Source organism: Cajanus cajan, chromosome 1 (genome assembly GCF_000230855.2).
Source record: "Cajanus cajan strain Asha chromosome 1, NIPB_CcT2T_4, whole genome shotgun sequence".
In the NCBI taxonomy this organism is placed as follows: Eukaryota; Viridiplantae; Streptophyta; class Magnoliopsida; order Fabales; family Fabaceae; genus Cajanus; species Cajanus cajan.
In genome coordinates, this window is record NC_138517.1 from 72,637,324 (window position 1) to 72,649,498 (window position 12,175).

The 12,175-nt window shown below is 29.0% G+C and overlaps 1 protein-coding gene across 1 annotated transcript; it reads right to left on the reverse strand.

Annotated features, from left to right (window-relative positions):
• Positions 1–6,119: 6,119 nt before the first annotated feature.
• Positions 6,120–10,052, reverse strand: LOC109787784 (putative receptor-like serine/threonine-protein kinase At5g57670). The gene is made up of 7 exons (XM_020346349.3): positions 9,585–10,052; positions 8,912–9,166; positions 8,665–8,822; positions 8,482–8,561; positions 8,043–8,178; positions 7,771–7,920; positions 6,120–6,460 (listed from the first exon to the last, which is right to left on the reverse strand). The coding sequence occupies exons 1-7, from the start codon at positions 9,760–9,762 to the stop codon at positions 6,302–6,304; spliced, it is 1,116 nt and encodes a 371-aa protein (XP_020201938.2). The 5' UTR covers positions 9,763–10,052; the 3' UTR covers positions 6,120–6,301.
• Positions 10,053–12,175: the final 2,123 nt, after the last annotated feature.

Sequence of the window (12,175 nt, forward strand, 5' to 3'; positions counted from 1 at the left end):
AATCAAAACAATTATATAATGTTTGTCGCACCAGTTTAAAAATTTTAGTCTGACTTGAAAATTTATTTAAAAACTTACTTCATAATAAAATTGTCAAATATGACAATAGATACTTGAAAATTTATCAACCATTGGTGAACTTAAAACTTTAAGGAAATTAATATTATTCAATTCTAATCCTCTTTATTAAAAATTAAAAATAATAGTAATATTTTCTTTTTGAAAAAGTATGTAACAACACCAAATTATATAATTATATATATATATATATATATATATTAAAATTTTAATTTTTATACATATATTATTAATGTAAAAAAATTAGATTATCAACTAATCAAGCCATTGTATATATGATTTCTAAAATAAATACTATAAAAAGCAATAATATTATCATATATAAAAATTTATTATTGGTTAATAACATAAAAAGCCTCTACATTGTAAATAATTGTTAATTCAATTCTGTATTTAAATAGACAACCTTTTTTCGTCTTCGATGTTATTTAAATTTCAGTTATTATTTTAATAAGTCTTTCAGATAATTGCGTCAACTATGTTTATCTTTTTCTTTTTATACATTTTAAAATATACTTTCTATGTTCTCTATTAAAAGTTAAAAAAAATATGAAAAAGAAATGATTTTACATGTATCAAGAAAATTGATTATCTGCAAATTTTAGTAATCTCATAATATATTTTTTTAAAATTATTCTTGTTATAAATTTCAAAAAAATGGTAGTGCAATGCTTAAAAAGAAATATGTTAGAAAATTATTAAATGAGACAAAAATAATTATATTTATGGAAAAAAAAATATGTGCATGTATTTTTGTACTTATAATAGAAAATAGAGGAAGAAAAAAAGTAACGATTGACTTAATGTAGATAAAGTGATTTTTAGTTGACTTTATATTCAATAAATTATGATGTACCCAAAAAAAAATATTCAATAAATTATTTGTCTTCTATGGAATATACATATATATATATATATATATATATATATATATATATATATATATATATATATATATATATATATTAACAAAAAAAGATCTACGCCTTCTAGTTAATATCATCATTTTTATATAATGGAAACAAAACCTAAGGTTGTTGCTTATAATTCGTCGAACTGTTCTAAGTTGATGTGGGGGATATCCTTACTCACCCACAAAAGTCTTCCTTTGGAATTTGAATCACACTTTTTTTTTTTAATTCATAGTAATCACACTTGAATATGAAACAAGTAATCTCAATCTTTCAACTGAACAAGCAAATTATGACCTAATCTGCTTAGGTTATGTAAAGGTTAATAATGTCATACACACGATCCATTTCTACTTTTAAATATTTATGTGACTTTCAATGACGTATATAGGTGGCCTTTTCCATTCCCTAATTTCCACTGCTGGCGGCTACTATACAATTAAGACTATATTATTAATCATTTGACATTACTCTAAAAGGGTATATATAGTAACTCTATAAAGATAAATGGATCACAAACACAAATACATGCCCTAATTATTTTGTACTTCATATAAGTTGTTTGTCCATTTGCATTTGCAGAAACAAGACATACTACGTGTTTAGTTACACGTTCCAAACATGAATTAAAGCAAAAATTACGTTTAAAACATAAAAGTTATAATTGATAGCTTTCATTTTAATGTAATAAATTATATTAAAAATCTAAACCAAACACACTAATAAATGTAGATGAATTATTGGTGTAGATGATCCGCAAAGTATTTGCAAGTTTTTAACTTCTCTTCGCATTATTTTTGGGGATCGTGTATTTGATCTGCAGTACTTTGTGTTATGAACGAATAGTACTCTGTAGACTGTAGTAGCTGAGACTGAGAGGCAATAGAAGACCATTTTTTTGTCATTATTGATTTCTTGGCCACAGATCTCCATTGGGCCTGGGTCACATGTGCTAATGTTAGTACATATGAGCATGGTCCGTATGAGTCACCATAAAACAACTATATATTATGAAAATGATTATATCAAAGTTTGTCTTAGGATGAAATGAATGAAATGAAATAACGTTTATTTATAATATTTAAATTAAATAGTATAAAATAAAAAAGAATTATAGAATGAGATATCAATTAATGTCTTTTTTCTTATCTTTTAATTTAGGATATTATTGCAATGAAGAAAGAACCAATGAGTCTAACTTTGGAGGAATATCATCCAAATGATAAGAACCAATGAGTCTAACTTTGGAGGAATATCATCCAAATGATAAGTATTGACTATTGTGGTCACATCTACAAATACTCCAATGCTTAAGTCACTTAAAATCCAAACAAAATAACAATATGTAAGTAGGGAAAAGGTGTGTAACCTATGAGGTGAGGTTGGCCTTTATAGTATTGATAAAACAAAAAGTTTACCAAAATGCATGGTGTCATGCATGATTTATGTGCGACTAGGTCAGTCTAAATGTGATTAGATCAATCTTGAGTCGACTAAAAAGTGGCTAAATCCTAAGTCAGTAATATTTAGATAGTTGAGTCGATATTAGGTCGAAATCTTTACAAATGTGTATATCTAAGGTCAACTTAAATGTGACTGAGCTATTTAGAGCATCATAAATTTCTAGAATAGTTACTTCTAAGTAATACTTAGAAAAAGTAATAATTTTTCTATATTCGTGGACGGTTTATGATGGATTTACCTATATTCTTATTTGACCCAAAATTTTGATAAGTCAATTTTGTAAACCTTAATTTAACTTGATCAAGACCCGATAAAATTTTAGAAAAATATGAACTAAACCAACTTATCTGAGACACACTTTATCTTCCTATTGCTTACCTCCATCATCACACTGTCATCGTTGTCATGCTCCACTTTCCTATCCGTAGCAATGGTTGATGGTGATGTCCTTAGGAAGGTAGGATATAGAGTATTATCATGAAACTCATTATTAAGCAAGTGTAATATAGAGTATTATCATGAAGAAATAATCAGTCAAACACTAAGTTGTTGTTGTTATTATTGTTATTATTATTATTATTATTATTATTATTATTATTATTATTATTATTATTATTATTATTATTATTATTATTATTACTATATAATTGGGTTGGGTTACAAGTCAAAAACACCAAATACGTAGTTTGACACACACAATGACGAGTTTTGCTTGAGTCAGGTCAGGTCCAAACACAGGAAATCCAATTCAAACTAGGAATGACAACTGGGCAGGGTGGGAAGGATACGGGTTTCAATATCCCCATTCCCGTCCTCATTCTCGTATCTTATACTCATCATCGTCGTCATACTCAATGAGTATGGAATTTACATCTCATTCTTGGTCTCCATCAGGTATCGAGTATACATGTACTCACTCAACATAGAGTAACAATTAAAAAAAATTACATTAATTAAGTTTCATTTGAAATAAATTTAAAATTGAGTAAGAATTATATAAATATCAAAAAAAATTCTAAAATAAAATAAATTATGTTTCTAGAAGTTTAAAGTAAGTATGGGTTGGGTATAGGTACGGGATGAGTATATATATAATGATTCCTGTACCCAATTCAATAAATCGGGTATTCCCTATACTTGTATTCATGTCTCGTTAAATTGAGTATTTTTTGCCAAAGTCAAGACGAGTTCAAACATTATTCATGGATTCAGATTTATTTATCATCTCTAATCCAAATTCATTGAGTCAATTTGAATTCACAAATTAGTTGTACCGCTTATACTCCTCCTTCCACTACCTAACTTTTTATGAGCTTCCAACTGTAATATGCTGAGTACATAGGAAATCAAACTTAATTAATATATTATTTTTGTAATTTTTATTTATCTATTTAAAAAAATGTTCTTAATTATTTGACCTTTAAATATATAAGATAAATATCTAAAAAAAATTCTCTAAAATAAATAAAATTTGATTTTAATTTTTATAAAAAAATTCATTCTTCAAAATTTGGAATCACTATCTTTAGCAGTGTTTTAAAACCCGGACCGACCCGGCCGGTCGGACCGGTCAGACCGGGAACCGGTGGTCCAGCCAATCCGAATCTGAATTTGGATCGGTTATACAGTCGACCCGTTTCAAACCGGATTGAACCGGTCAATTTTCCGGTTTAACCGGTGAACCGGTGGGTCAAACCGGTTCAACCACTTTTTTTTTTTTTTTAATTTTTTTAAGGGACCATAAATCACAAAAATAATAATGAAAATTGAATCTCTTAATGAAAAAGTAAGGAGTCTTATTAAATATAACAATGACTACTTGTTCTAATATATTTGTTTGTAATATATACAACTTAAATAACTTTTATAGTATATTATTAATTTTAAATTATATATTTAATAATTCAATATCTATGTAAATATTACATATATTATTTTGTGATATTAATTGCAAGCATATTATATATGTACATATTATTTATATTTTTAATTTGTATTAATATACCGTTTAACATGTAATTTTTTTATGTATTTTTTTACAAAATAAAAATAAAAATAATTTTAAATAAGATAGAAAAATTTAAATTTAAAATAAGATATGAATTTATTAAAATTTATAAGTATAAATATATTTAATATGAATATTTTTTAATAAAAATAAATAAAAATCGAGCCATGCGGTTCAACCAGTGACCCACCGGTTCAACCTTTGACCCACTGACCCAATACCTTAACCGGTTCGATGACCGGTCCGGTTTTTAAAACTATGATCTTTAGTCATTATAAAATAAAGAAATATTTGATTTTGATTTTCTGAAAATATTTCTTTCATTATTTTTATCTTTCTGATGAAATTTAAAGTCATTAATGTTTGTTTCTAATGTTTATTTTAATATTGATAAATAATATTTATCTAAAAAAATTGTATGTAGCGTACCAATGTAAAAATATATTTGTTTTTGAACTTCGGTGTTATAAATTTAATAACATCCTAATAATTAGGCCATTGTTACTACTCCTCAGGAGCCGTGAGATATCCTTTGACTTTAGAATAGGTCAATCTCTTCTTCCACTCCCAAAATTATTTTTTAATTAAAATAAAAAAAGATGAATACGTAAGTTTTTAATTGCATGTGGCTGGACCAGTCAGCATATTTGTAGCAGCTTCACTTTTATATTTATTGGCGTCTTCTTCTTCATCACCTTTATTCTCTGGAACTCTCCAGCTGTATATGTCGGATATACAGAAATTATATTTGTATATAATTTTGTTTCTAAAAATGAGTAGTAGTAGGACAAAATTTAAATTAAAATATGACGTAAAATATAGATCCATGTGACAGAAAAAAAAAAGTTATAAGAAACAATATAAAAATATGTTGAAAAAAATAATATAATTAACTTGGGTAATAGTGGTATACTTGGTGCATGTAAAGTTTTTTATACCCTCACCCAATAAAAAAAATTATCATTAGTACGATTTCAAATGGAATTACTATAAAAATAAACAAACCTATTATATATATACAAATGATTTATAATTCAATAATTATGTATATAAAAAATATGTTTTTTTATTTATTTTATTTTTATTTTTTATTTGATAAGAAATTATAATTCTTTTTTTATTATATCAGTTCTTATAAAATTAAAATGATAGTTTCGATTGTAATTTTAATCTTTAATTAAATAATATAAATATCAAATTTATTAAGCTAATGATTATTCGTACATGCTTTATTTTCTCGTACAAGTTTTTGATGTATTCTACATAAGTACTTGTTGGATAATAAATTCGACATTTTCTATAACAATTATTTTTATCTTTTGTTAAATTACTTCGTTGTTGTTTCTCAATGACATATCTTGCACACTAATCCAACTTTAATTTAATTTGGCAGTCCACACCACTTCGTACAAGTATTCAGTGCACCCTTATCCATTCAAACAGAAAAAAGAATACCAACAAACCCAATTATCTCTGCTTTGTTTCACATTACTATGTTGATTTTAAGTGAATCATCACTGATGAAAACGACCTTGCTTACTTGCTGTCATGTTTGTCTGCATCTTAACTTTTTCTTGTTTCTATATAAAAAATATACTATTATTATATTAAATTATTCACAAGGAAAAACGTGTAGGGTCAAAATTAAGCCATGTGAGTTGCTGAAGTAACTCAGTTCAATTTTGATAAACATTTTTCATCCACAAAAATACAAAATAATTAAACATGAATAGAATTATAGAACAGCCACAAGGGGCTTATCTGCACTGCACCTTCATATTTATGTAACAATATATATTATATGTACAAGTAGTTGAAAGTTGTACCTAACTCCTTTACCCTAAGTGCTACTAACAGAGTCAGGTAAAGACATTGAAAAGGAACTGTCATATGCATATTCCAGATCCTCAAAGCCACAGAATTCCTCCTCTTGCTCTTCTTCCTCTGGCATTTCCCACTTCTCTTTGTTCATGTCTTGCCCCTCCATTGCCTCAAGTACCTGTCACAAAAACAATAAATTAATTAGGCCATTAAATTATGAAGATCAACTAGGAGAAACTATATACAGTGTGGCACATGATTTTTAATGAGCTCTATGTTGAATTAATGTAATTCAATTGTCTAGATGAACTCTAAAAGAAAACACATTTTACATAATAAGTTCAATGGAACAGAAATCACATGCATGTTGGTTCTTTCTAACTTTGAAGTCAGTTATTCCTTCTTAATTGGTTTCTTAGTATTTCCAAAAACTGTAACCTCATTGCATAATTTTACTTTATTTAATACCAAGATCAAATTTAAGGTTGTCTTATCATCTCTACTATCTTATTAATCATAATGGTTAGTGTTAGGTAGGACTGAACCTCAACTGAACAATAAATTTGCATGGGTCAATAAAAGCAGAAACAACAATAGGTGGCCAATAGCAATTGAAAATTTGTAATTCAAGTTCTTACATCACACTCCTGACTCGTGACTACTGCCAACAATAGGTGGCCAATATCAAATTTAAGGAAGCAATTCTTTAGAAAGATTCATTACTGCCAACAGAAAATTTTCATTTGGAATTTGTCAAACAATGACAAAATATGAAAGTTGAACTATTGATATGTCTAACCACAATTATTTTTCCGAAATTAATACACAATAGTAGTATGCTGTTATATTATCTATTTTCTTTTGATCCGAAGTATTAAAAGTTCAAAGTTTTGCAGAATGTGGCTTTATATTGCGCTGTATAATATGGGGATTAAAAAATTTATTAAAAAAAAAAAAAAAAAAAACAAGGGGACCAGTTGCAGAGGCAGACTATATAAATACTATTATTAAATAACTGGTGTTACTTATGCAATGCCGTGGTGGTTATACCAGTTATTATTTTTGTTGATGACCAAAACAAAGTGATTAGTTTCAACAGATAAAATATAAAAAAGCAGACGATTACTAGTTTTTTAGACATCAAGTTATTCTCTTAACTCTCAAACATAAGAGTGACTAATAAAAGAAATCAATATTAAAATGTAATCAGTCCCAACCACTAGCACTGGTCACATTAGTAATGTTGAGCCTGAGAATCAGGGCTAAATCTTTGTATTTACTTGAATTCCCTATGGCAAAAGACAAAAATAATCTTAGTCCAACCAAATAAATAACATTAGTCATAAATGATCATATAGTTTAAGTTATTGACTTTTGCAACAACTATTTAAAAGTTTTTTATATAATATTTTATAATTAATTGATAAATAAATATACTGATTGTAGGAAAGTAATACCAAAGTTGAGCAACAAATGTATTTGAGCTACCTCACTCATGGTAGGTCGCCAAGTTGAAGATGCCCTTATACACAAGGAGGCAGCAAAGGCAAGTCTATTAAACTGTGTCACATCATAAGCCCCTCCAAGCCTTGGATCTACCACTTTTTCTATCTCCCCTTTGTGTAGTATTGGTTTAGCCTGTGAATTCATAACACATACTTATTTGCCCCGAAAACGTTTTTATAAAATAATCAATGTAGTCACCAATAAGTTCTTAAAATAAAAAAAGTTTCAATCATCATCAAAGGTGGGGATACTACCCAGCTGTGCAAGCTTTGGTGAGATCCATCCACTGGCTTCCTCCCAGAGATGACTTCAAGCAAAAACACACCAAAGGCAAATACATCTGTCTTCTCATCCACAACTCCATGCATGTAGTACTCAGGTGCCAAATGCCTACAGTAAAAAAGGATAACACATTCCCATTGAAAAGCCACTACTATATTGATATGATAGTGTTTATAAAGTAGGTTTGCATATAACTCAATCTTATAAAATCAATTTTTTAAAATGATATAAGAATTATTTAGATATCATTTTAACAAAGTGAGTTTAAGTTTAATTCAACCTCACAAAATTAGTTTATAAGGTGAGAATTGTCTCTCATTTCTATAATTTGATTTTAGCTATTTCTTCAGTTGATGTTGAAGGGTTTATCCCAATCAATCAATCACCGAAGGAAACCAGAAAAGAAGGTACCCAAATGTCCCTTCTATTGGGGCTATTGAATGATGAGTCCATTGAGATGGAAGCCACCTTGCTAGTCCAAAATCAGATATCTGTCACAATTAAATACAAAATAATTAAATAAACCCATCAAAATCACTATGGTTGAGACATAGATTCGACAAATGGAGGCAATTAGAGTACAAAATAAAGAACCTTGGGTTCAAAATCTTCTGTCAACAAAATGTTTGAGGACTTGATGTCCCTATGAATTATCCTCCTCTTGCAGCCTTTGTGCAAGTAGTGAAGGCCACGTGCAGTCCCAAGAGCTATCTTATACCTTGTTTTCCAATCCAAGGGAGGCAACTTCTCATCTACAAGGAACATTCACAAACTATTATATTTATCAAGACCCTTTATTCTTTTTTCTCTCTTTTGTTTTTGATCATTTTAATCCATGTACCATGAATAAGAGAAGCAACAGAACCAACGGTGGATAGCTCGAAAACGAGGTAAAGTCCATTGTCAATACAACACCCCAGAAGAGGCAACACGTTGGAATGGCGCACGTGGCCAATTGTTCCAATCTCTATCAGAAACTCTTTCTCCTTCCTCTCATCCCTTGAAATTCTCGTAAGCCTCTTCACCGCAATTTCCTCACCACCATCCAACGTTCCCTTGTAAACCTCTGCATACCCTCCTCTCCCAACCACATTCCCTACACAATAAGAAAAAGTCATAGATAAAGAAACTTGGTATTTCAAACAAAAAAAAAACATAGTTTGAGACTTTCTTTTTGGTGAATTCAAGAAATCTTCGATCGTTTAAGAAATCGATGTTTTTATATATACATGGACTTAGATATTGAATCTATGTCACATGTTTAAGAGAAAAAGTTATCTATCAATCATCTTATAAACATTTAAGGAATTGACGTTTTTCTATATATTCAGACTTAGATGTTAAATCATGTCACATGCTTAGAAGACAAAATTATCTACCAATCACGTTAAGTTCATTTAAGGAATTGATGTTTCTCTAAGTACATGGACTTAGATATAGAATCCCGAAATATGCTTAAGAATTAAACTTATCTACTAATCATGCCACACCATGCTGATTTAGTTCGGAAGTACCTGAAGTAAAGCCATTGGTGGCATGAAACAACTCTTCATAAGAGAAGCATTTCCAAGAGGGTCTTGGAGGGTGCTCTTCACAAGGAGGAACCACCAACTCCACATCACTTTCTTCCCCAAACCCTCGTTTTCCGAACGAGAAGAGCCTCTTCAAGCTGTTGCTCCGAATATACTTCATTGCAATAAACAGCGAACAGGGGACTCTGTTTTCATGCAGAGCAAAACAGAGAACAGGTTTTGTCCTTTTGTTTTATTTCTGACGTGAAAGAAAACAAAGAGTGTGAGGTGTGTTGTTGTTGTTATGTTTTCTCACTGTGTCTCGCTCACACAGAGACACGCAAAGGGACACAAAGACATAGAGGGTTTTAAGGAGGAAGAGAGAGTCAAAAGGGATGTTTGTTTGTGAGATTGGGTGAGAGAGAATTAAAATGTGTGCATAGGAAAGAAAGAATAACTGTGCATTGCATGTGTACTTTGGAGTCTCTTACATACGATTAAATGCCTTGTCTCGTATAAACAAGTAATGACAGTACCATTTTCAAGACATATGTGGCAATAGAAGCTAACTCAGCTCACACATTAAAGAACAAGACAATATTTCTCTCACCCTACAAAAACAATTGCTATTAAGTTTTCTTAAAAAACACAATAATAATTTGGTTTATTTAAGAAAACACTACTCTTAATTATTAATGTACTTTTATCATATTTATATTTATATTTAGTAATTTATATAATAGTATTTTAAGATGTTAATTAATAAGAAAGAAAATAAAAATATTGTTTACCCTAATGAAGTTAGACTCACCTTATTTTTATGATTCGTCTTTTATTGCATAAATTTTAATTACAACCTTTTATTAAAAAATAATCTCTCTCACAATTAAATATAACATTCTCCCTTTGTTCATCTCTTAAATGTCATTTTATAATTAGAGGAATAACGGCTAACAAAAATAAACGATGGGACATGTAGTTGATTTGATTGTAATAATATCATTGTTTTTATTAAGTTGTGTTATCATGGGTACAACTAAAAAATTACTCATCATATTTACTTAAACATAGAGTATTAAAATATTTTTAAATTTTTATGAGATGAAATACTTTTCATGTTTGGGAAATTTTGTCATAAATACACATGTTTTATGCAAACTTTGTTAGTTTTTTTTTTATTAATTTAGTTTCTACAATGTAAAAATTTATCAGCATTCGTTTGCTTTTGCTCAGACTTCAGATTCCTTTAGGGAATAATGATGAGCCACTTTCCTGGTTGCTTCTATTTAAGGAAAAAATTTCGTTCATTGCTTAATTTTTAAAGGTTAATCTGACACTACGAACTCAAAATTTTGTCTCGTAATTTTAGGTTACATGTCTTAGTATAATGATATAAGAATACAAGTAAATTTCTCCAACTTAAGAGGATTTGAATTAGGTATTCTGATTGAAGAGCCATGTTATTACAAATATAGTAATGAAGTTGTTAACTATGCCATTGAGCTTTTCTCAATAGTAATCTGAGTCCCCACTGAAAAAGTGAGGTTCTTATTCCATTAGTTCTTCAATTAGTGACATAATTTGCTTACCTTTAATACATAGCTCTTTATATCTTTTTTTTTTTCTCTCTTTTGTGCGCATTATCTTCAAATTTAATTTCAAAATTTCATATCCATGTTTTTTAGAATGAAAAGGGAGCTTTAATTTGGAGGGAAACTCAGTGATGGAACTAGGTGAGGAGATTGAGGCTTGGCAAGTCCACTAGTCTTTACAAGGTCCAACTCTTCCTGTATTCTTCTAGCCATAGCTCTGGTAACTGGGCTCTTCGCCCATGATCTATCACTCAGTTTACGTAGCAAATCATGAGCTAGTTAGTATCTGTATTAGAACGTTTAATTAGCTACGTCCAGTTAAGAAAGTGGCTTTGATAAACTATGCGGTATCATGATGAGAAACGAGCTCAACTGAGAAAAGTTGGTTTTATATTCTCGTTGAATTATTTTCAGATGAAAGAACAACTATGGCTTTATCTTAAAATCAACATCTATATTGCTACACCCACCCACCTCAAACTTCTTTTTTTTTTTTTTTTTTTTCATTAGTAAGGATTGTCTCTCCATCAAATGCAGAAATTAATCTTCTTTAGGAGTTTGATAGATACAGAGTAGTAGGTATCTTCTCACAATTGTATTTGCAATAGTTAAGATTCAATCTCTAATAAATTAGTTAAGTAATGTGAGTATTTCATCACTTGTGTCAATTCAAATTATTCTGCAACTCACCTCACCTAAACCTAAAGGTTGTACACAATTCAATCTTTTTGAGAAAGAAATATTAAGTTGAATCAAATTACTTTATAAAAATAGATTCATTGATCAAATTATAAATCATTCATTTTTTTATCCTTATACTTCAATTATTTTAGATAAACAGACAGTGATGGTATATAACTCAAACCTTTGTGATCGAAGTAACAAAAAGAGTTTAATGGAAAAATAAGTTACTTATTAGTTTTGTTAGCACTAATTAAATCAATTTTAATTTTTTAACTCCTTCATATAGTGTGAGAGATTGGTAAAACTGTATTAGTGAAA